Source organism: Pseudoliparis swirei, chromosome 16, assembly GCF_029220125.1.
Source record: "Pseudoliparis swirei isolate HS2019 ecotype Mariana Trench chromosome 16, NWPU_hadal_v1, whole genome shotgun sequence".
Lineage (NCBI taxonomy): Eukaryota > Metazoa > Chordata > Actinopteri > Perciformes > Liparidae > Pseudoliparis > Pseudoliparis swirei.
The window spans coordinates 19,245,773-19,272,345 of NC_079403.1; the positions used below are offsets into that span (position 1 = coordinate 19,245,773).

A 26,573-nucleotide genomic window follows, 5' to 3' on the forward strand; every position below is an offset into this window, starting at 1 on the left:
CCGGGTACAAGCCGCTCTCGATGCTCCCACAGAGATCTTTAGAGAGAAGAGAAGCCGCGGAACAGACAGGGGCGGACCGTCAATAAGAACCACGAGAAGGGTGATGACTTTATACCGGCAGACAGTGGTACTCAGACACAGCTTAATGTTGTGGGATGTGTGAAGAAAGACAGTCTCCCTCTTCCCGCTTCCACACTCAACATTATTACAGTGTTTTTTGAAAGATCGCTCTGTTTCTGAGGTCCTGGTTCAAGAACCTTTCATCGTGTCTTTGTTTGTGGACAAGCACGGCTTGTTGGATGGTAATGTTTCCAGCAGAAGTACCACATGCCGGTGGAAAATATGGATTTTACTTTGCTGTAGCTCCGGGTTTTTTAAATACGTATTTTTCATTTTTCACTGTATGCGTGTTGTTTTGTTGATATTGTCAGATTTTGAACCCTTAAACAACCGCAGAGATTTCAACACCCATTGCGCGGAATTCTAACCATGAACTTTGTTGTCAGTTTTGTACACATCCTTTTGGCTGCGGTTCTTCAACTATGCACTGTTAAGGTGAGTCTTGGACTTTATTTGTTAAGTCTTATTATTCATCTTCATTATTTAGTATCAGACAGGGATATCTGTTCCCGTCACACGTCCTTTTAAAGCTTAACAGCTGTATCTATCCTCAATTACGTTTGATGTTGTTACTGCTGTTTTCCAATGAGCATAACCTGGAATGTAGGTGATTAATTAATATAGTTTGTGTTGGCCAACAAGCTAGTTTTAGGCATATATGTCCAGATTACCTCTTTTTGTGAATTCCTTTTTGCTAAAACCTTCTTTTATTTGTTTGCAAAGCCAGACTTTGTTCAAATCGGATATGTTTTAACCAAAGTAACAAGAGACACGCTTCAAAAAGTAACGGTCTTGACTCGTGACTGTCTAGATTCTTTTAAGACAATTATTTAGTTTTATGTTTTTCTCATAACTAGTAGGCTACTTAGTAGAATCGAATTAAAGCCTCATGGCAGGCTTCGGCTCAATACAGTGGGTGGAATGACGTTGGGTATACGTCATCAAGTTATTAAATGAATGCTGTTTGCCGGATAACATCTATGCCGAAAGGGAATAGTAACTGTTATGAAGTGCATTACACCAGGAAATTTCTGAATAGAGTGTATTATATATGTAAAGTCAGTCCTCTGACCATTCAGCCACAGGGTTTAGTCCCAGATACCCAGAACAATTCTGATATATAGTTGAGACCCGGTTCCTCCTGTGCTGGCGCCCTGCAAGTTGCCCATCTCGTTCCCACACAGGCCGATCCGCTTTCTCACGCAATATCTACGCTGGTTACACAGCCACATAAGGTGAACAGAGGTCTGTCAGAGATGCCGGTTCGTCACGTCATCTTTTTACAATCAAAACAGTGAGCGGTTCCTGTTGCTGCTTTCAAAATAAAACTCAGACAAGCAATTTGAAGAGTTGGAGTGACGCATTTAACGCTATGTAGCCGACTCTCCTTTTATCTGTAAAGAAAGTCAATCTGTTGATGAAAAAGTGTACCGGCTCTTTGCATAATTTGTTTTAACAGTTTGAACATATGGACGCATGGAATTAAAACCAGTAGAATACTTTACTTATTCCAAATGATCTTTGGGCCAATATCTATAACATTAAAACTTGACACGCTGCTGCGCTTTTATTTTGAAGGTAAATTAGCCTTGTTCCCTAGCTGCATGTTTGTAACTTGACATGGCTGATGAGTGACTTCACTTGTTAACGGCAGTGACAGAATGGAGAGTAAGTACTTTACAACAATTCTGATATCAGTCTTTATAAAATGAATCAGATTGCTGATCTAGCTTATTTAATGAAGTGTATTGGGCTCAGATAAAAACCTTTCCATACTTCCTTGTAGGGGCCTACTAAGTTGTAAAATCTTTTTATAGATGAGAAATATATAATATTTATCCCCTGGTCTGATGTGCATCTCTTCCAGACTGCCAGCATTAACAAGGGAGTGGAGAAGAGTACAAATGAGGGTAAGTGTTATGTCTGTTACAGACTTCTTCCTTTCCTCTGTTTGCAGACCAAATGTCTGAAGGGCCACCTAGTGGACATGTGATGGACATTTGTATCTCTGCCTCAGACTGACTTTGTTTCTGTAAAAGTTTGACATGAGTAGCGGGGATTGTTTAGTGCGAGTTAAGGATTTATGTTCTATACACAGCAGACAGGAATCAACCTTTCCAGTGGTGTAAGGTCTGACTCTAGATTTTAGAGTTGTCTTAAAAGTAGGGCAAATAAGAAAAATAAAAAAAAGTTAGTCTGGGAGAAAATGCAGAAATCATTAGCAGTGTTAATTTTGTTGTGTTTCTGTTGTGGTTGGAAGAACACAGTCAATACATGAACAGACAGACAGTCAGCATTGGTTCAATGCAAAGGTTGGACCTGTTGGCTGGAGACACATATGAGTCACTCCAACATCATCAATGGGCAGGTTCTGTGGTTGTTGTAAGTGTTTGTAAAGTAGCAGGATGTCTGCCATTGGCATGCTTCAGATCTTCACACAGCCACACTGTCGTAGATGCTTGGGGATCTAACTGGAGGGCTCAGAGGGTTCACCTAAGCTGTCATCAAGATTTAAATTTTTTTTCATCAACGACACATCCTCCAAAAAGATACAAATTTACAGTGTGTCTATAGTCTTACAACTATCGGACAGTTCTACCCTGATTGTGAGGATTTGCAGTGCTCTCTCCTTCTGTTCCCCTTTGTTTTGTGTTTGTTATTGTCTATCTGTCTTCCGGGCTGGGCGTGGCTGACCCACTTTTGATTCCCACCAACTCTCCTCCTCAGCTGCTGCTCATCCTCCTGATTACTACTCACCTCCACCTGCATATATACCCGGTTCCTTCATCCAGTATTTACCAGTTCGTCGTTTCACCACGCTGGTAAATCGACTCGGTAAAACGTAGTTAGCAGTACCTTGTACTCTCAGTATCTGTCCAGTACCCCCGTGCCTGCTCCTCTGCCTGCCACGTCCAGCCACCATTCTTCCGTCTGGGTTCCTCCGTGCTTCCACGCACACCTGCCCCAGCCTACCAGCTCACGTCAGCTCTGGAACCCCGGCATCGGACCTCCGCTCCTCCTCTCCTCCGTGCTTCCACGCACACCTGTCTTAGCCTGCTAGCTCTAGTCAGCTCTGGATCCCCGGCTTCAGTCCTCCACTTCCACCTCGGAGGAGACTCGCTGCTGGTCCGGGACTTTGTGGATTATCAGTTCCCCTGTCGTCAGTGTAACCGGTTTTTGGAGGAATAAACCTGTTTCCCTTCATAAATTCTGTCTCCTCGCTATAGTGTTCAGTATTGTGGGTTCACTCCTGGAGCTCTCGGAGAGCGTAACAGTACGAACTGGTCAATATGAACCCCTCTGACACTGGATCGGATCCCGCCGCTGTCCAGCACGCCCTGTCTCATCAGGGAGGTCTTCTGGGCCAACATGAGCAGATGATCCGAGCCTTAGTTGATTGCCATCAGTCCATGGCACAACACATCTCGAACCTTGCTGCTCAAGTCACAACCCTGACGTCTTCTGTTGCATTTCCTGCCCCCTCCACTCCATGCCGGGATTTCCCCATTGCCGACCCTGAGCCTTTCCATGGAGAGGTGGAGAGATGCAGAGGATTTATTTTCAATGCAGCAAGGTATTTCGCCAGCGCCCCTTGTCCTTTGCTTCTGATGTGACAAGAATTAACTATGTGTTGAGTTTGCTTCGTGGCAAGGCATTAACTTGGGCTGAAGCATTGAGTTCCGCTGTGGACTATGACTCTCTTTCCTTTGGAGATTTTTCTGAACATTTGTCCGATGTTTTTGATCACCCCGACTACTCTGGCTCAGCTGCAAATTGTCTGCTAAATGTGCAACAAGGGACTCGTACAGTGGCCGACTACTCTATCGAGTTTCGCACACTGGCGGCAGAGGCCCGCTGGGACGAAGCGGCGCTAAAGTCAGTGTTTGTTAAGGGGTTGAGGGATCAACTGAAGGATGAGCTGGCTGCACGAGACGAGCCGGCCGACCTTCAATCATTAATCACCTTGGTATCTCGTCTCGACAGCCGTCTGCGAGAGCGCCATGCGGAGCGAACGCAGCGGTCTTCATTTACGTTGCCAAGCCAGTCAAACTACTCACCCAAGTTTGCCCCCTCTGAATCCAGACCGGCGGGCGTTACCTTGCCACCTCGCGTGCCCACCGTTGCTAAGGAGGAAGCGATGCAGTTGGGACGTGCCGGACTATCCCGGGAGGAACGTCTTCGACGTATAAAGTCTGGAGATTGCCTGTACTGTGGCAGATTGGGGCATATCCTGGCTGGCTGTCCGGTCCGCCCAAACGCAAGAGCTCGTCAGTGAATTTGGGGGTCCTGACGAGTCCACATCCTACTACTATTGTAGCCCCAACCTTGCGCCGTTTTCTCATCCCTGCCAGACTTGGTTCTAACTCTCAGTCTTTGCCCCTCTCGGCCCTCATTGACTCTGGAGCAGAGGACAGTTTTGTGGACCTGGAACTAGCCAAACAACTGGGTCTCCACTTGGAAACATTACCGGACCCTATGACTGCTTATGCCTTAAATGGTCAAAGGATTTCTAAGGTAATACAGCAAACACAACCCGTAACCCTGATTATTTCTGGTAATCACAGAGAATTAATTCAATTAAAGGTTATTTCTGCCCCAGCTACCCCTTTGGTTCTTGGTTACCCTTGGCTTCGCACCCACAATCCACATATCGATTGGGCTGGAGGTAGAATCATTGAATGGAATCAGTTGTGTCACCTTAACTGTTTGCAGTCTGCGGTGCCTCCCGTCTCTGATCTCCCATGGTCTGCTCCTTGTGTCTCAGCTGTCATAGATGTATCCGGCGTTCCTGAGGTCTACCACAACCTGAGTGGGGTCTTCAGCAAGGATAAGGCTCTCTCTCTCTCCCTCCTCATCGTCCTTATGATTGTCCCATCGATCTTCTTCCTGGGTCTCCTTTACCTACCAGCAGGCTCTATAACCTGTCCCGGCCTGAGAGACAGGCTATGGAGAGATATATAAGTGACTCCCTGGCTTCAGGTATCATTCGTCCTTCCTCCTCCCCTCTGGGTGCTGGGTTTTTCTTCTTGGGCAAGAGAGACAAATCACTCCGGCCCTGTATTGACTTTCGTGGGTTAAATAACATCACAGTTAAAAACAAGTACCCACTTCCCCTGATAAACTCCGCTTTTGAGCCTCTTCAAGGTGCCACCATCTTCTCAAAACTCGACCTCAGAAATGCTTACCACCTGGTTCGTATCCGCCAAGGAGATGAGTGGAAAACTGCCTTTAACACCCCACTTGGTCACTTTGAATATCTAGTCATGCCTTTTGGACTCACTAACGCCCCAGCTGTTTTTCAGGTCCTAGTTAATGATGTCTTGCGAGATTTTCTCAATCAGTTTGTTTTTGTGTACCTTGACGACATTTTGATCTTTTCCAAGAGCCTGGAGGAACATCAGAACCACGTCAGCCAGGTTCTTCAGAGGCTGCTTGAGAACAAACTGTACGTCAAATCTGAGAAGTGTGAGTTTCACCAGGAACGGATAGGCTTCCTGGGATACATCATCAAGCAAGGCAGGTTGGAGGCAGATCCTGGAAAGATTAGAGCTGTTACTGAGTGGCCAGTCCCCACTACTCGGAGAGAGTTGCAGAGGTTTCTGGGTTTCGTAAACTTCTATCGCCGGTTCATTAAGAACTATAGCAAGGTTGCAGCTCCACTCTCCAGTCTCACTTCAACCAAAGTCAAGTTCTCCTGGACCACTGATGCTAACGATGCTTTTCTGAGACTAAAATCACTGTTCACTTTGGCCCCCATTCTCATCCAGCCAGACTCAAGCAAGCAGTTTGTGGTTGAGGTAGATGCATCAGACATCGGGGTTGGCGCTGTTCTGTCCCAGACAATAAACTTCATCCTTGTGCTTTCTTCTCACGCAGTCTTTCCCCAGCTGAGAGAAACTATGATGTGGGCGACCGGGAGCTGCTGGCGGTGAAGATGGCGTTGGAGGAGTGGCGACACTGGCTCGAGGGCAGCGAACTGCCATTCCTACTTTGGACGGACCACAAGAACCTCAAATACATCCAGTCAGCTAAACGGCTAAACTCCCGACAAGCCAGATGGGCTCTCTTCTTTGGTCGTTTCAACTTCTCTCTAACCTATCGCCCTGGTTCCAAAAATACCAAACCTGATGCCCTGTCCAGGGCGTTCACTTCGGTGGGACCAGTTACCTCTTTGGACTCTATTCTCCCTCAGAGTTGTGTTGTGGGTGCCCTCACTTGGGAGATCAGTAACTCGATCCGAGAGGCGCTTTTGGAGCAACCTGACCCTGGTAGCGGTCCGCCTAATCGTCAGTTTGTCCCCAACTCTGTCCGTTCCCAAGTTCTTCAGTGGGTCCACAGCTCCCGTTTCGCCAATCACCCAGGTGCCAACCGCACACTCTCCCTTCTCCGGAGACATTTTTGGTCGCCAACAATGGACAAGGACACTAAGGAGTACGTTGCTGCCTGTACTACATGTGCCAGGAACAAGGCCTCTCATCAGAAACCTGCAGGATTGCTTCAGCCCCTTCCAATCCCTAGTCGACCCTGGTCACACATAGCACTGGACTTTGTCACCGGCCTACCGCCTCACAAGGAAACAATACTGTTCTAACCATTATTGACCGTTTCTCCAAATGTGCCCATTTTGTAGCTCTGCCGAAGCTCCCCTCAGCCCTGGAGACCTCCCAACTTCTCACCCAGCATGTTTTCCGCCTGCATGGAATCCCGGCTGACATCGTCTCCGACCGTGGCCCTCAGTTCATCTCTCAGGTCTGGAAGAATTTCTGTCATGCACTTGGTGCGTCTGTCAGTTTAACCTCTGGTTATCATCCCCAGTCAAACGGTCAAACTGAAAGGGCCAATCAAGACCTGGAATCTACTCTCCGCTGTGTTGCCAATCGCAATCAATCTACCTGGAGCTCCCTGCTACCCTGGGTTGAGTATTCCTTCAATTCACTCACGTCCTCCGCTACTGGTCTCTCACCTTCAAGCCTCCTTGGGGTACCAACCTCCCCTGTTGCCTGAGGAGGAGAGTGAATTGGCAGTTCCGTCCGTCCAGCAACACATTCGACGGTGCCGTAAGATTTGGAGGGACACCCGCTCTGAACTCCTCCGGACGTCTGCCAGAAATCAACGGTCAGCCAACCTTCACAGACATGCCGCTCCCCCTTACACCCCTGGACAATCAGTTTGGTTGTCTTCCAGAAACATCTCCCTCCTCACCGAGTCTAAAAAGCTGTCTCCTCGGTTTCTTGGCCCCTTCCTCATTGAGCGAATCATTAACCCCTCTGCTGTCCGCTTGAAGCTCCCCAGAACCATGAAGATTCATCCCACGAGTCATGTGTCCCAGATCAAGCCAGTCCACACCAGTGACCTGTGCCCTCCGCCAGCTTCCCCTCCTCCCCCCCGGGTCATTGATGATCATCCTGCCTACACCTGCGTCGGCTCATGGATGTCAGGCGCCGGGCAGGGCTTTCAATACCTGGTTGATTGGGAGGGTTACAACCTGGAGGAACGTTGCTGGGTGCCTCGGTCACGCATCTTGGACCCGGTCATGTTGAGGGAGTTCCACAGGGCAAACCCTGACAAGCCTGGTGGTCGCCAGGAGGCTCCCATTGAAGGGGGGGTACTGTGGGGATTTGCAGTGCTCTCTCCTTCTGTTCCCCTTTGTTTTGTGTTTGTTATTGTCTATCTGTCTTCCGGGCTGGGCGTGGCTGACCCACTTGATTCCCACCAACTCTCCTCCTCAGCTGCTGCTCATCCTCCTGATTACTACTCACCTCCACCTGCATATATACCCGGTTCCTTCATCCAGTATTTACCAGTTCGTCGTTTCACCACGCTGGTAAATCGACTCGGTAAAACGTAGTTAGCAGTACCTTGTACTCTCAGTATCTCTGTCCAGTACCCCCCTGCCTGCTCCTCTGCCTGCCACGTCCAGCCACCATTCTTCCGTCTGGGTTCCTCCGTGCTTCCACGGACACCTGCCCCAGCCTACCAGCTCACGTCAGCTCTGGAACCCCGGCATCGGACCTCCGCTCCTCCTCTCCTCCGTGCTTCCACGCACACCTGTCTTAGCCTGCTAGCTCTAGTCAGCTCTGGATCCCCGGCTTCAGTCCTCCACTTCCACCTCGGAGGAGACTCGCTGCTGGTCCGGGACTTTGTGGATTATCAGTTCCCCTGTCGTCAGTGTAACCGGTTTTTGGAGGAATAAACCTGTTTCCCTTCATAAGTTCTGTCTCCTCGCTATAGTGTTCAGTATTGTGGGTTCACTCCTGGAGCTCTCGGAGAGCGTAACACTGATGATGTAAATCTTGAAAATCAACTCACAAATAGAAATTATTATTTGTGAGGATTTGGGGAAGCAGGATGGTGTGTTAATTGAGTCCAAATTAACTATAGTGTGACAATTCTTCTTCATAGAGCTTTCAACCACATCTCATGGTTTTCATGATGAGTTTACTCAGTTTTCATGCCTCATCTGCTGATTTGAGATTTGTTCACAATAAGAAACACCCTATCCTTGGTAAGAGGGTAGAAGCTGTTGAGTGTCTTGCCACTGAGGCTGCTATTGTAACTGTTCATGTCTGCTGTTGTGGATGCCCATGTCTGTTGTTGTCACTGCTCATATCTGTTGTTGTAGCTGGTCATTTCTGGTGTTGCAATTCCCTATGTCAGTTGTTCATGTCTGTTGTAACTGATCATGTCTGCCATTGAAACTGTGCATGTCTATTGTTGCTCATGCCTGCTGTTGTAACTGCTTATGTCTGATTGTTTGTTGTTGTAACTGCTCAAGTCTGTTATAGCTGCTTATGTCTGTTGTACCTGGCCTGCCCATGTCTGTTGTTGATCGTGTCTGTTGTAACTGCTCATTACTGCTGTTGTAGCTGCTCATGTTTGTTGTTGCAGCTGCCTATGTCTGCTGTCGTAACTGTTAATGTATGCTGTTATAGCTGCTAATGTGTGTTGTTGCTGAGTCTAGTCTGTTGTTTTAGCTGCTCATGTTTGTTGTTGTAGCTGCCCATGCCTGTTGTTTCAGATACTCATGTCTGTTGTTGTAACTGCTAATGTATGCTGTTGCTCGCTGTTGTTGTAGGTGCTCATGTCTGTTGTATCTGCTTCTGTCTTTTGTTGTAGCTGCTCATGTCTGTTGTAACTGCTCATGCCTGCTGTTGTAGCTGCTCTTGTCAGTTATTGTATCTGCTTCTGTCTGTTGTTTTAGCTGCTCATGCCACCTCATATCTGTTGTTGTAACTGCTCATGCCTGTTGCTGTAGTTGCCCATGTTACATTACATTACATGTCATTTAGCAGACGCTTTTATCCAAAGCGACTTACAATAAGTGCATTTCAACCTAGAGTACAAACTAAGAACAACAAGAATACAGGAAGTAACATTTCCTCAACATAGTCGAACTACAAAAGTACCATAAGTAAGTGCCACTGAAGTGCTAATCTGTGTTTTAATCCAGATATAGTCGGAAAAGGTGTGTTTTCAGTCTCCATGTCTAGTGTACATGCTCCTGTATGTTGTTGTAGCTGTTCCTGTCTGTAGTCGCTCATGTCTGTTGTTGTGGCTGCTTAAGTCTGTTCTAACTTCTTATGTCTGCTTTTGTAACTGCTTATATCTTCTGTTGTAGCTCCTCATGTGTTGTAGCTGCTGTCTGTTGACTCTCAGAGACCTGAGTGATACTTGGTGCTGCAATTGTCACATGCAGTCTTTTAACTAAGTAAGATTCCCTCTGACCACAAACGATCAATATGTTATTAGGGCCAGAGACCCGAATTTGGTCGAGGACCTATTGTTATTCTAATGTATTTTAGTCCGAGTGACTTACGAATTCAGTCTGAGAGGACCCTATTGTGTTTGTTAGAATTATTATGATTTTTCTTATTCTGCTCTTTATTTTAGAACATTGGGAGCATATTGGGGGTACTTGGCATACCCCAAAATTCACCAAGCTTGTCAGGCTTGGTAAAAACAGAGGTATGATATAGATGTCAAATTTGGGTCTAAAAATATATTTTTTCGAAGTTTGACCATGGATGACCCAGGATGTCCTATTGACTTGAAATACGCTCTGTCTCCTTCAAAAACACATAATTGGCCATTTCTTCTACACGCTGGGTCCGATTCATACAAAACTTTCTGTGGATCATGATTCAAACTATATCAACTGGACATAAACAGCTTTTTTATATCTCATTTTGTTAAGATTATATGGCTCAATGAACCTCTTAGGGGGGTGTCTTGTTTTTTAATGCTCATAACTTCAACATTATTGGTACTAATCACTAAAAACGTAGTATATGTGCACATTGCATCCCGTAACATACACAGGAAATTGTGTGTGATTTGAACACACACGAGGGGACCCTACAATAATCCACCCAATTTGGGTGTATTTTGCCTGTTTTTGTCATTTTTCGCCATTATACAGTTAACCCCCTTATCCAATCGACTTCAATCTTGTTCAAGGATAAAAGCAGCGGTGTCAAACAAATTTTCACCGTGGGCCACATCAGCCTCATTGGCTGCCCTCAAAGGGCCAGTTGTCACTGTAACACAGTATAATTGTAACTACTCCAGAATATATTGTTAACCCTCCTGATGCCTTCGGGTCAATTTGACCCGATTCAATGTTTAATGTCGGTGTTCTTTCGGTAGTCAACAAACAAACATAAAGTACCTCACACTTAAACTTGGAAAACAATATTAATTCTAATAATTTTCTGGAGATTTTAATACCTGGAGTCATATTGACCCCAAGGGTAAAATATGTCAGTAAATATAAAGGTAACAGGAGGGTTAAACATTGAATCAGGTCAAATTGACCCGAAGGCATCAGGAGGGATAACTGTCTTTGCATTTTTTTATTGTTTATTTAAGTGTACTTATATAAATGTATAAATATATATGCAAATGTATTTAATATTATAAAATAAATCTATTATATTTATGTTAACCCATATTACTTTATCAAAGATCAAACACACATTATTACATTAACTTTGTTCAAAGCTTTTTGGGCACAGTTGAGACAGTTGCTTCGCCACTGGTCTGGGGCAGTGGTTCTCCACTGGTCTGGCTGTGGGACGCGCTATCACCCCTGAATAACAAGCTGAGATCTAAATCGAGGAACATTGTCATCTTCTCAAATGTATTAATGAAAAGATGGTGCAGTTTGAACCTGAGATAGTTCAGAATATCACAGTATGCATAACAAAACTAGTTAGTAATATTCCCTTTTACAGTCAATTATAAACCAACAAGTGAATGTTAAGGACACAAGGTAATACAACATAAATAACTTTCAGTAATTTCAGACTTAAAACAATACTAAACAGTGATTTCATGCACAAACATGAAATAAAAAAGTCTGGTGAGAAGTAGTTTTAAGAAGTCTTAAAAGATGTAATTTATGGCTCATTCAATTCAGTTTATTTGTATAGCCCATTTTTCACAAATTACGAATTTGTCTCAGAGTGCTTTACAATCTACATATAGACATCCCTGTCCCAAAACCTCACATCGGATCAGGAAAAACTCCCAAATAACCCTTCACGGGGGAAAAACTTTCAGAAGAGCAACATAGGAGGATCCCTCTCCAGGATGGACAGGTGCAATAGATGTCATGTGTACAGAAGGACAGATTTAGAGTTAAAACACATTCAATGAATATGACAGTGTATGAATAGTTCGTAGTTGGCATATTCCACGATGGAGACCTCCACGATCCATCAGGCAGAGATGGGCGGAGTCTCAACAGGGCAATGGCATAGTTGGTAGTAGTAGGCATATTCTACGATCCAGACCTCGATGATCCATCAGGCAGATGGGATCTATGAAGTCTCATTTCGGGTCCGATGACCCTATGAGACGTGAAGTCAAAAGGACTCCGGCGAGAAAGCAGAGTTAGTAATTTGCAATAGAGAGATAAAAACTCATCCATAAGGAGAGAGAAAAGAGGAGATGGGTGCTCAGTGTATCCTAAAACGTACCCCAGCAGCCTATAAGTCTATAGCAGCATATCAAGGGGCTGATACAAGGCAAACCTGATTCAGCCATAACTATAAGCTCTGTCAAAGAGGAAAGTCTTAAGTCTAAATGAGGTGACTGAATCTAATGACAGCGACCAGAACTAAGTTACAGAGCAGACGTAACAAACACATGTCGGGTGTAGTTGTCTCCCATCAGAGGCTCGTTGCAGATAAACAAGTAATTTGGCGTAATGGTGACTTGTACTTTTGCACTTTATGCCAGTCGTATCATTTTATTACGTCATATTTATGTGGCCGGTCCGCGGAAAAAATTTCTCACACGAAACGGGTCTGTGGTCTGTGGGGACCGCTGCTCTAAACCGTGATGGAAGTCGGACATTTTTATTTCTGTGTGATTTTTTTCTCATGCTTTTGTCTAGCCCAGTCCTATGCAAATCATTGGATAGGCTTCAAAAGTGGGCAGTACAATCTAAAAACCAAATTGATTAAAGGTTTTCAAAATCTTGATCTTTCGTGAAAGGCTGTTGCCGTGGCAACGTACTCTTTGACATGAGTACGCTGTATGCCCTGGTGTATATTTGGAGGGCTTTTCTCCCATCAACCGTGACCAATTATCTTCAACGGTTTCTACTTCGAACACGTCTACCTGTCTCTTGGACCCCATCCTGACGAGGCTGCTTAAAGACGTTTTGCCTTTAATTGGCGGCTCTCTATTAGATATTATCAATGTGTCTCTGCTAACAGGCCACGCATCACACCTTCTCAAAAGTGGCTGTTATAACCTCTCCTGAAGAAGCCCCACTCTGGATCCAGTGTGTTTTAACTACAGACCTCTCTCAACCTTCTCCCTCCTCTCCCTTGAGAAGAAAAAAGAAAAAAATCAGTTGAACGACTTTCACATCATAATAGTTTATTTGAGAAATTTCAATCAGGATTTAGAAAACACCACAGCACCGAGACAGCACTGGTGAAAATTACAAATGACCTCTTAATGGCAGCAGATAAAGGACTCCTCTCTGTCCTGGTCTTGTTAGACCTTAGTGCTGCATTCGACACCATTGACCATGACATCCTGTTACAGAGACTGGAGCAGTCGATTGGCATTTCAGGCACGGCACTAATTTGGTTTAAATCCTATTTATCAGATCGATCTCAGTTTGTATTTGTAAACGATGACTCCTCGATAACCACCAACGTTAATCACGGAGTTCCACAAGGTTCTGTGCTTGGACCAATTTTATTTACGTTATACATGCTTCCTTTGGGCAATATTATCAGGAAACACTCCATAAACTTTCATTGTTATGCAGATGATACTCAACTATATTTATCGATAAAACCAGAGGAGAGCAACCAACTCGGTAAAATTCAAGCATGTCTTAAAGACATAAAAACATGGATGACCTGCAACTTCTTGATGTTAAACTCAGACAAAACAGAAGAAATTTTAATCGGCCCTGAGCACCTCAGAGATCAATTATCTGGTGATGTGGTTTCTGTAGACGGCATTGCCCTAGCATCCAACACCACTGTAAAGAATCTTGGCGTTATCTTTGATCGGGACTTGTCCTTTAACTCCCACGTAAAGCAAATCTCAAGGACTGCATTCTTTCATCTATGTAATATTTCAAAAATCAGGCACATCTTGTCTCAAAAAGATGCAGAAAAATTGGTTCACGCGTTCACTTGAGACTGGATTACTGCAACTCCTTATTATCAGGCTGCTCTAATAAATCTCTTAGGTCCCTCCAGTTGATCCAGAATGCTGCAGCTCGTGTTCTCACTAAAACTAAGAAAAGAGATCACATCACTCCTGCACTAGCTGCTCTGCACTGGCTCCCAGTAAAATCAAGAATCACTTTTAAAATTCTTCTCTTAACGTACAAAGCCTTGATTGGTGATGCACCATCATATCTTAAGGAGCTTGTAGTACCATATTGCCCAACTAGAGAGCTACTCTCACTAAATGCGGGACTACTTGTAGTTCCTAGAGTCTTAAAAAGTAGAATGGGAGCCAGACCTTATAGTTAGGGCTGAATCAGGTTTGCCCTGGTCCAGCCCCTTGATATGCTGCTATAGGCTTATAGCTGCCGGGGGACGTTTTAGGATGCACTGAGCACCTATCTCCTCTTTTATCTCTCCTTAAGGATGAATTTTCATCTCTCAATCACACGTTACTAACTCTGCTTTCTCCCCGGAGTCCTTGTGACTTCACGTCTCATGGGGTCATCGGACCCTATGAGACGGCATAGATCCTATCTGCCTGATGGATCATCGAGGTCTGGGTCGTGGAATTCCTGCTCCTGACTACGCCACTGTCCTGTTGAGACTCCGCCCACTGTTGAGACTCCGCCCACTCCTCCTCCCCACCGCCATCTGCCTGATGGATCGTGGAGGTCTCCATCGTGGAATATGCCTACTATGAACTATTCATACACTCTGTCATATTCATTGAATGTATTTTAACTCTAAATCTGTCCTTCTGTACACATTACATCTATTGCATCTGTCCATCCTGGAGAGGGATCCTCCTCTGTTGCTCTCCTGCAGGTTTCTTCCCTTTTTTTCCCCCTGAAGGGTTATTTGGGAGTTTTTCCTGGTCCGATGTGAGGTTTTGGGGCAGGGATGTCTATGTGTACAGATTGTAAAGCACTCCGAGACAAATTTGTAATTTGTGAAATTGGGCTATACAAATAAACTGAATTGAATTGAATTGAATGAAGGCAAAGATGTTTTGGGGGGCTAAAAATGCTTAAAACACACGCAAACTTAGCACACACATTTACTGTCTTAATTATAGTTGTTTGGTATGATTTGAATCCTTCAAAATGGCGGTTTAGGTCGATGGCGCCCCTTCAAAATTTCAACAAACCTTTGACAAATTTCGACAAAACAGCCCTCACAGTAGGTTTGAGATAGGAATCCAAAACTTGATAGGCATATGTAGCACATGGAAATTTAATAATAACTATCCTGGGATCATGCTCTAAACCTTACCGGAAGTCGGACATTTTAACTTTAGTGTGATTTTTACATACATTTTTTCATGCTTTAAAATAACAAACTGCTCCGAGGTAAATCATGGAATAGAATTCAAATTTGGTCAGTACAATCTAAACACCTTCGTGATTAACAGTTATTAAACGAAGATGCTTTTCCAGCATCAATCCATGCAGGAAGAAAAAGTCTAACTCGTGGACACTCGATCCGACGGTTGCAGACATTCTTGGCCGTGTGAACCACCGTCCAACGAGCGTGAATTTGCGAGGGCCCGATCAATGCTGCTTTTAGATTTTATTATTATTATAATTATTATATCTGATGTCTCATGAGAAGATTGGATTCTACAGTCTGTAATTGCAACTTGCCTCCCCTAAAGTGATGGGATCTCCAGGGGCCGGTATTTCAAAATGATCCACCAGGATTGGATTAAATCCTGATCAGATCCCAAAAACGGGTATTTCAAAGCAAATCTGATCCTGAAGATTCGGATTTGGTAATCCAATCCTACCTTTTAACCGGATTAAACACTGCTGTTGAGTATTTCAAAACTTTGGTGGGAAATCAGGATCAGTTTGATCCTAAAAATCAGGATTACCCTGATCCCACCTCAGAGGTGGATTTGAGGGAGATTACATGAAAAGGTTGGACCAGCCGAAGTGTAACTGCTCCCAAAGTTCATTGTTTGATACACATATAGCTAGACTGCTATTTGATCAATGTTTATTTTCTTTGCACGTTCCTTTCTTTTTCAGAAAACACATTGAAAAATTGAAGTAAAAAAAAAAATACAACGTATTCGTTGAAAATCAGTCAAATGTATTTATTAACATGCATTCAGCACACACACTTAATGCTCATAGCCAAAGCTTAAACGGTTAGGCCTATGGTATTTGGAGCAGCTCTGTGTTAACTGTCTGTCTTCTCTTTCCACAAACATCTATAAAGAAAACGCATATTAAGGTTTTATCTCTTGTTGACAACTGTTTCTTAAAAATGCAACTTAATTGAGTTCATTTTGTGTAGCCCATTATCACAAATTACACATTTGCCTCAGAGGGCTTTACAAACTGCACACATAGACATCCCTGTCCGAGGACCTCACATCGGAGATATGTACAACACATTTTAAAATCTACACACAATGTATTGCGACTAAATGCATTAAAATGCGGACCGCGACATACAGACACTAGCCTCTTTACTAGCTTGCTAGCTCCTTAACACGGAAGTCAATGGAGTAGCGTTAGCTCGCGTTAGCGCAAACTCAGCTTTATTTGACTTCGCCGAGCTATTCTTTCAACGTTGTGCGGATTTACGTAATTTGTTAACTCAATATAGTGATTGCCTTTCATCTTGTTTTAAGATGCATCAACACTGACCAATATTATACTTAGATTTAGAGACAACAGTAGTGCCAGCTTCTCCTTTTTTCTGTAAAATGTTCACTTCGTTTCCGGGTTCTTTTCTGATCCAGGGGGCGGGGACGGATTTGGAAATCCCAATCTGCCGGTATCAGGATCACTCTGATCCAATCCCGCAAAATGTTGAAATACCGGGATGGATCAGCTTGATCTGTGGCTGAGGAAAGGGGGATTTGGTTATCTGGATCATTCTGATCTGGATTACAAGTTTTGAAATACCGGCCCCTGGAGACAGAATGATAGACATTCTGTGAAAAATAAACTTCTCAAGGATTCATCTGTGTATATCATTTGAACACATAATCATAAAGCTCACACAGTCCACTGACGGCAGCAGTTCGGACTTCCCGAGGTCTCAGTTCAGAGGTGGACCCTGGCGCCACAGTGCCCGAGGTCACGGCTGCTCTGACAGATCAGGGGTCAGGAGTTATCGAGGGTCGCTGGGAGCGAGTGTGATGGACTGTGGGATGGATTATTCTGGGCTGCTCGGGGAACGGAAATAGAGAGGGCCAGCAGGTCACTCCGCTGGGTTAGGGCTCTATCTGACACTAGTAGGAAACTTCCTATTCTTCATTGACAGATATTATATGATGCTTGTATTTCATGTTACATTTTGCATATTGGAAATCAAAATAACTGATGGTCGTATATCTCATCAATCCACCTGCAGTTTATATAATTGTATTCCAATTAATGTGATAACGTATAGCGTCGATATACCAGCTCAGAGAAGATGGCATATTTCTGTGCAGCTGCTTTATTGTAATCGGACCCACTGAAATAATCACTATTGTCTATTACATGGCCATACAGCCGGAGTCATCTATTCGTCTTGGAATCTAACCTTTTCTACTTCTGCACCCATTACTGGGAGTTTACAAGAGCTGGTTGGTAGGCTGTTTTCATCCATTTCAGTTTGAAACTGAATCATTAACAAAAAACAAAAAGATGTCATTGTTGCTCCTCAGACCACAGATATATGATTTTGATTTGATAAGTATTTATTATTACATAAAGCTTTTCTATTCACTTATTCGCTGTCAATTAAAGATGATGACAGTGATTACGATGATGAAAAGATAATCAATCTTCTTGTCTCTTCAGTCATTCTTCTCCCAGATGTCATCACCAAGAGTATGTGTCAGCCCAGGGAGGTGTTGTTGGACATCTTCCAGGAGTATCCGGAGGATACAGAACACACCTACGTTCCTTCCTGCGTCGTGCTCAACCGCTGTGGAGGCTGCTGCAACGACGAAGCCATGGAGTGTATTCCCACAGAAACCTGCAATGTCACGTTGCAGGTGAGCCCAGGGTCAACTTCAATTTTCCTTTGTGGTTTTCAAGTTTTTCCTCCTGAACTTAACTGAGCTGGACAACATGGACACCTTAATCATCCATAGAAAACTATGGGACATCATGCGAGCACCTAAACACATACTATAACTCCACCAATACTGTTTGTCTGTGCACATTTTGAATTCATTCAAGTTTAATTGCTAAATAATTCAAGATATTTATACTTCTTGACATAGAAGTAGTACTTTGACAAATTAATTTGAACACAAGGTTACCTTGCATCTCATCGTCTTCATCAGTAGATGGACTTTGTCTTGTTGTTGTAGAGATGGCTCTGTTGTCATCACATGATCTATATATGTCAAGTTGTATGTCATCACGTGACTGAACTCGGTCACATTGTTATAACTGAGCTAAAACCACTCACTGATGGAGAACATGAAGGAGGCTTGTCTGACATGTTGTCTTCATGGATACACTGTGTTGACAGCCTTGTCACAACTGCAGAATCAGGAGAGACGGAGAGTGAGACAGACAGTTCAGAGCTGAGGAGTTTAGACTGTAGCCTGATGCTGTTTTAATCTCAACCTTGCCTTGTTCTGTCCTCTGTTTCTTCTCAAGGTGATGCGGTTTAGACCACTCGTAACGCAGCACACTATTCACTTAAGTTTCACAGAGCATCGAAAGTGTGATTGCAGGTAAGATACTGAAGCCCTTACACATAGTGACAATGTTGCAATAAAAGAAAAAAACTAAACTATCTTCCTCTTTTTCATTACAGACTAAAGCCAGATGTTCTTGCAAAGAAACAATAGTAAGTAGGTGTTGTGTTTTTTTCTCTGTTGGTCAATGGCTTTGTGGCTTAAGAGAGCAAATTGGTTGTCCACGAATCGTAGTGATATGACCACTAGAAAAGCGCAATGTGAGAGTTTGATGGCTTCTTGTTGTGGAGCAGAGAGTGATTTTGAGATGAACTTAGCTTCAGCTTTACATAAAGAAGTGTTGCAGTGATTGTCATTGTATTAAGACATTAGGATGCTTTTACTACCAAAACAATACTTCAAAATTATTTTTGTTTTCTTTAGTCCAAAACTCCAAAGGACTCAAATTACTTTTAGTCTAAACATGAGTCTAAACAATTACCAACCCCATTGAAGTGGAATGGCAATTCTGATCAAAGAATAAGAAAATGAATTAAATTTGAGCTGACACTGGATACCAGTTTTCAGTGCTATGGACATTTTGTGGACGATACAAAATGAAAAAGAACTTGCTTGTGCACGGATTTACAAAGAATATATTTTAGTTTGTGGCCCGTTAAATTCAGTTCAACAGAAAGTGAGCATGCTTGGTGATGCCACAGCTGAGGAAATCCTGTTTGCTGTAGATGGTAGAGGTAGAGCATCGGGCCTTCAGTCCTATCTTTACACTTTGAGCGAGCTATTTTTATGGCAACGGGTTTAGTACTTTATGGTACGGCCATAACAGCGTAGGTGACCACCCACTGCTGTCTGGGTTCTGACTCCAGTTGCACAAACCTGACCCTCGGCCCCTGGCTACTTCCCCAGTCTAATCATAGCAACAGGTGTCAAGCAGTAACCCTTTTTTATTTTTAGTGTTGTACATAGAGGATGAGCCTGGAGAGGAGCTGCAGAGTCTTCATTGATTAAAGTAACTTGCTCATTGTCACAGTTGACATAGGGCTGTGTGTGTTTACATGTGCATGCACATGCATGCACATGAACGTACCATGCTGATGCCTGGTTAGTGTGTGTCTACTCAGCAGTAGGTCAGCTGGTCAAATTTACGAGACTGTGGGTGAAATCCTGACAGCTTGGTGGAGGAGAGAGGTTGCAGAGCTGAATTGAGCTTGTTGATGTTTGCTTGTCACTGTGCACGCTGGTCATTCTGTGGCAGGGTGGATTGGGACTCAGACACACTCTCATACAGTTGGGCAGGCCCAATGTTGTTGGTTGATTACTTCCTGCATCTGCTCAGGTGTCTCTCTTTCTCCTGCCTCCTCCTCTGCTTGCCGACAGCAGCATTATCATTAAAGCGTGGCCCAATGGGGCAGTATGTGGCGTCAGCATGGCACGTTCAAAATGAACCTTTTGTTCCATGTGTTCCTGCATCCTTTTCTATATCCGCAACATTCCACTCCACATGTCTGTGGTCCTTTTTTTCGTTATGGCTGTCTGCTGGCCTGATAGCTGCTTGCTGCTACATTTTTCTGTCTGTTGCCATGTTTCATTTTTATTCTGATGATAGATGGCCACAACATCTACACCTGTTTCCTTTGTAGCCTTGAAAGCTTCAGAGATAACTGCTGCTTTTATAGAGGAGCTCTGGAAGGGAATACAGAATTCATCCTATGGTTTGGGTGTGTTGTACAAAGCAAGATCAGTTCTATGAAGCATAGTTACTTTTCCCCCCATAGCAATAGTGGTATATATCTAGTTATGTCCTTGTTGTCTCTCTTGTGTGACCTTCCATTGCATAAGCTGAGTACTGTGACAGATACTGCAACAACTATAGTGTCTAACTTGACATCAAACTATGACTTCCTCTCCTCATCATCACCTGCCTCCCCTGCAGGGACTGTCCTGTTGGCTTTGGCTCCATTAATGCCTGCCAACATGAAATCCCTTCATTTTTTTACAGCAAATGTATCACCCTTTCACCCCATTAATAAGATGTAGTTTGTGTCCTTTTTTAAATAGAATGTTTCAAAAAAGTCATGGGCCTTCAACACATAATGTATGTGTCATTCATGGAGCTCTGATTATTATTATTATTATTATTATTACACATCAAATGTGGGTGGGAGAGGGGCATTTGTTGCATGAGTATCTGCCCTTTCTGCAGAATTCACTCTAGCTTAGATCTGTCTCTCTCTCTCCCCCCTTTTGCTTCCCTTGCAGCCACTGTGTGCCTTGCTCAGAGAGAAGGAAGCGCTTGTTTGTGCAGGACCCTCTCACCTGTAAATGTTCCTGCAAATTCACACAATTAGACTGCATTTCCAGGCAACTTGAGTTAAACGAAATAACTTGCAGGTTTGTTTACATCATAAACCAGGTTTTTTCCTACCTTCCCATCGCTGTGCTTCCAGCAAAATTGTTTCCTGCTGAGAAATGCATGCTTCTTCCTGATTTTTGGTGTTGTATTTACGTGTTGGTGATCTTCTGTGTTCACATTGTCACATGCTAGTAATACTATATCGATCTACCTGTGAGATACGAGAATATCATCCTGCTTTGTTACAGACATGCTGGTCATTTTGAGACGATGGTGTTCTGATGAAAGGAGTTAAAGTGGTCTGTGTACACAACAAAGCTAATTAAGGTGGAGACCTCTCTTGCCCCCGAGAAACTCCCCATACTGCTTGGGATTCAGAGAGCCACACACTTCAAAAGCAAGAGTGGACCTAAGGGTAGTGTATGGGGCCTGTTCACCCCCACCAGTTCCAGATATAACCCATCGCCCTGAACCCTGAGAAAACTTAGAGACATGAGAACTTGATATGAAGGTTAAATAAAGTATTTTACCCAATATCAGAGTACATTTTGTATACAGCAGAGCAAGTACGAGTAGGTTGAAACTGACCCTCATCATCTCTCACCCATCCCCCAACATCCTCACTGTCCACTGCCTGCTACTTGTCTGCCTCTGTCTCTGAATAGTCCCTTTATCTGCATGGAGAGGTTCTGTGTGAGACATTAGCTCATCATATTCTGTGAGATGAGGTTGTACAAAATTAATTTTCTGCTCGTCACTTAACCAGATTATCATCTTGTCTTCCACAGATGTGATAAACCGAGGAGATGAGACTGGCAACACTGTTATGAAGGAATTATTTCTTGGCACAGCACTTTGAAACCTGAGAATGCATTCCCTGCAAGGATACGAAATGACAACGCAAGACAGGACATTCATGACGCAAATCTTGCCACAGTGTTTTTCCTAAATATATATATTTATGTACATATACTAAAAGTACATCGACAATGTGTATTGCTACTACATATAAAAACACTATTTAAAGCTAAACAAATGCGCCACTGGCGTGTAAACGGGAAATATTTCAGTGGCCTTCTGCTAATGGCAAGCTCTTTTTTGTAACACTTCACTGGATGCTGGTCTGCTGTGGATATGCATATCTCAAATATATATTGGTAACAAAAACTAGTTAGCACAACTTCAACGAAAGGTGCAGCAGAAACCCAACTCACCGCCGAAATCTGACAAAAGAGACTATTGGAGATGGAGGGAGGACGAGGAGGCGGAGGTGAAGTTGAAGGAACTGTTGTACTTGATCTGAACGGCAGGTCCAAATACTGTTTCCCTTTGTGACATGATGTGAAGTGTTGTCCCCACTGTATGGACTGACTGGTGTGAGAACATACGTTAAAAGTTTCCTGAAGTGACTGTGGATGCAGGTTATATGCCGAGGTGATGTATAATGTAAAGATGATGTTCTTCTCTCATGGAAGGGTTACATGATTATGGAAAAAACTGAAACAAAACTTGGCTATTGGTGATGTTTTAGCAAGTTAAAGGATTTTAGTCGAAGTTAAAATAAGATTAGGGTAGAGCCAAAGTGTTGACAAGTGACCAAAGTTGATATTGGTCTTACGGTTGACGTTTCCATGAGGGTTATGGGTAAGAAACGACAACCTTTCCCTGGTTCTTCCTCCCTCATGTAACCCTTCCCTCATGGAAAAACAGACTTCTCTTTGGGCATTATTATTATTTTATACATTTTGAGCTATTGTGTTCCTTTAACAAAATCTCTCAAGACCATGCTGTCTAAAGTTATATTACTGTAGGTATATGCTGAGACAAGAAGTGACTAGAAATGCTCATTATATATCAGATCAGCACCTCACTGTAGAAATCCACAACCTTCCAGTTCTCTTATTTAATATATTTTGTGTGTGTTCCAAAGAAAGCCAGGAATCCACAACAGCGTAGTTGATCATAAATGATCTGTATATACTCACTAGATATCCCTCTATCTATATCTAATTTATAGAATATGCTCAGTATTCTGATATTTATATGCAGTGTTAATGTCATTTTTTAAACTGTTTCAATCCATCTGGAGATTGAATGGAGAACACAAACTACTTTTTTTTGTGTGAAAAAGGACTGAAAGATGATGCTTTGACATTCCTGAAACTCAAGCTGTGTTTCTCACGAGCAGTGTTTCTCACCAGCTAGAGGGGGATCATGGAGGGCTGGTTGACCGATAGAAACCCCAACCACCATTATGTGCGTCAATGATGCGCCAACACAGGTGTTTTTCATTTTGGACTGGGGCGAGGGACATGTGGTTTTGCACTTGTTGGCCCAAAGGCATGTCATATGGAGGACTGAAGGAGTGTCGTTGCTGCTGCTCAGTTCGGAACTAATTTAGTGAAGACTGTCTATTCAGACTGAGGCCTCTGGTCTGACGGTGGTGAAATTGCACAGTTTTCTCTCTTACTCTAACATTACCTCCTCATTCCCAAGTATTACACTGTTGTAGGATACAGCCACATTTCAAACACACATTTTCTTTGATGCTAAACTGTTACCACATGAAAAAAAGACCTTCTATTACGATGAGGCCTTATAGAGACGTAATAAGATATATAGTTCATTAAAGGGATATTATTAATTGGTATGTGCCACCATATATGATGTATATTTTTTCATATAGGAGCTGAGCATTCACATCAGCTGATTGTATGATATGATTTGTCTAGAGGATGCTAGATCTCAACAGTTTGAACCATGTTTTCTCATGGTCTAAATTGATAATTTAGTTCTGACATTCATCTCATGTAGCCTGACATGTGTTGAGGTACTCTGCTGAACGAATTAGTCATTTGTGCTCTTGAATTAATAATGTGTGCCTTACAATTAGTATGTATGCCTTTGAAATAATAACTTGTGCTCAAATGTGGGATTTTAAGTTCAACACAACCCTGATGAATACCATAAAGGATGTCAAAAAGGTAGCATTGTTACTGTTAACATTACGAGCTAAAAACAAACGCATGAATTCATGAACCTTAGAAATCAATCTTTTCATTGTCCACTGTTTATTTCAGCTGTGCTGAAACGCCCATTGTAAACTGTTTTTCACGAGTGTTGACAGATGAAGATACATGGAATGATCACTATTTGAAGGAACATATGACTAATTTGTTTGCATGAATTCCTGAATATACTACCTGAGACAATGTGCAATATTGTCAGGAAGGGTCAGAAGATGGGTCCAGACTTAAAGTTAGTGATTCTGACTTTTTCCTCAATATAGTGACACATTTTGTTTCATGAGTCCTACCTGTGTTTCTAGAAGTGCCAGCTGTACCACTGCTGTTCATGTGAACTGACCTTCTGTGCTGCCACCCTCAAACATGAGGCCTAAGAGTGTGTTCACTGAGACGGGCTCTATGCCCACGCCTCGCCAGTCTTCTGATGACAACATTCTAAATTGTATTTAAATGACACGCTTTTTCTTGAGCCACATTGTTTCGTATATTTTCACATTAATATATTTATTGGTGCTGTAAAATGTTTTACAATATTAATACTCTTTCTTGTTTTTAGTGTAAGTATTAAACATATTTATTTTGAAAATACCATTTTTTTTTCATTGTCAATGAGTTATATTCAGTGTGAATATGATTGTATCAGATTCAGCTAACACATTTGTTATGTTTTATCTTCTGGTAGATCATTAACAGACATGTGGCGTCCATGTAGACCAGAGTTTCTGTGGTTTAAAGTCGCAGCTTCGGTTAGTATGACATCACAGACCTTTCATTCTTCAAATCAAAATCCACCTGTTCAGAACTGCTTTTAATGTGTGATTGTGTGCTTTACGTTCTTATTTGCTTTAATCTATTGTTTGTATTGTAATTGTTGTTATTTTTATTGTATAGCTTCTAGGATGTTTTAACTATGTGATGAAAAGCACCTTTGAGTTCTTTGAAAAGCGCTATAAAAATGTAATGTATTATAATTATTATTATCGCTTTCCCTGTATACAGTCAGGGCCATATGCATTTGGACTGTGACACCATTTTTCTTATTTTCCTCGACTCCAATGGATCTGAAATGACGCAGAAAATTAGACTTTCAGCTTTAATTCAATGGATATAACAAAACTATGGCACTAACCATTTAGGAATCGCAACCATTTGTACACAGTCCTCCCTTCATTTATTGGAATTCTGCCAGGAAAACTCTGGTATTGCTCAAGGTTTAAGAACCTGTGAACTTTGTTCCTGCTGCTGAATGACAGCTGACTGAAAAACATGAGTGTTCCTGTGACATGAGGTCCTGAGTCAGGGGTTATAAAAACAACGTGGGAGCACTTTGCCAGCTCAGGGGTGGCACAGCAAAATATTAGCATTAAGCACTTTAGAGTATCAGAATTCAGGCCAGTAAAAAAAAAGTGCAGCCCAGTAAAAGTGCTTGGTCCTGGTGCTGCTAAATACTCAGAAGAATTCTGCAAATCATTTGATCTGTAATTAAACAGGATTTCTTTTTTTAAATCAGGCCAACTTTGCCCTCATTATTTAGTGTGCCTGGACTTTGAACTGCTCCCTCATTGATGGGAACAGACAAAATGAGAACCTAGGAGCAAAATATCTGACACATCCTTCATTTGATTCAGAACTTCAAATAACATGCAGTATATTGTTAAGTGTTAGGGTAGCAGTTAGGGTGAAGATAAATCACAAGCATTATTCTTACTGTAACTGCTTCCTTTGTGTGCACTCCAACCCGTCTCAATTATACTTTAAGTTGGGGTTTGGTAAATAGGCTTTTAGTCTTCCGGACACTCTAGGTCACACACAATTTGAGGTTTGATTGAGGCTACATCCACAATACTACGTTTTTAAAAGACATTTATTTTGCTATACGTGTACACTATTCGATCTAATTGTACTTTTAAGATCCTGGCTGTTATAATCATATGTCTTAAACTAGGTGTACGATGCCACCCAACACGTACTAGACCCTTACATTCTTCTCCTCACCTAAAAGCCTTGATTGGTGACGCACCATCCCATCTTAAGGAGCATGTACCACCATATTGCCCCACTAGAAAGCTGAGCTCACTAAATGTGGGGCAACTTGTGATTCCTAGAGTTTTAAAAAGTAGGTAACTACTTCCTCCCCAGAGTCTTTGTGACTTCACGTCTCAAAGGGTCATTGGACCTGGCTGTGTCTGAAGCTGGTTCTGGGTCCTGCGTCCTTGCCTCTGCTTCCCACACCCAGCCTCTGGTCTAGACCTGGCCTCCTTCCCAATGGCCCTGCCTCCTTCTCTGTGCCTCCTGCCTCAAAGGCCAACCTAATTGGTCTGGCCTCTTTCGTGATGTCTCCTGCCTGGTTAGCTGGCCTCCTCTCCTGCCTGGTGGGACATGTGATGCTATCAAGTTAAGTTATGTTTTTGTTTTGTTTTGTTTCTCCTTGTTATGTAATCTCTCTTGTGGATATTGTTATTACTTCTATTGTTTGTTTTTACCATGTACAATTGGCCTCAGTACTTTTTTTAAACACTATACAAATCAAATGTATTATTATTATTATAAAATGTTTGTATGTTTTTTAATCCCGAGTGATTTTTTTTGGCTGCAATGGCTGGACCGGTGTCCTCGTATTGTATTTTGTATATTGTTGTTGTATTTGTGTTTGTTGTTTTATGGACCCATGAGTCTGGAATAAAGATATATATATATATATTATTAATCAA

General features: G+C 42.8%; 1 protein-coding gene across 7 annotated transcripts; it reads left to right on the plus strand.

Moving 5' to 3' along the window:
• Positions 1-26,573, plus strand: vegfaa (vascular endothelial growth factor Aa). Of its 7 annotated transcripts, XM_056433642.1 has the most exons (8): positions 1-555; positions 1,988-2,030; positions 17,630-17,826; positions 18,443-18,519; positions 18,603-18,635; positions 20,743-20,874; positions 21,085-21,163; positions 21,625-26,573. In XM_056433642.1, the coding sequence occupies exons 1-7, from the start codon at positions 490-492 to the stop codon at positions 21,116-21,118; spliced, it is 582 nt and encodes a 193-aa protein (XP_056289617.1). In that variant the 5' UTR covers positions 1-489; the 3' UTR covers positions 21,119-21,163; positions 21,625-26,573. The 7 variants fall into 7 exon arrangements, 5 of the variants coding, with proteins under 5 accessions (XP_056289617.1, XP_056289618.1, XP_056289621.1 ...); XR_008834013.1 differs by having other exon boundaries at positions 20,743-21,163; positions 21,625-21,644; XM_056433643.1 differs by lacking the exon at positions 21,085-21,163.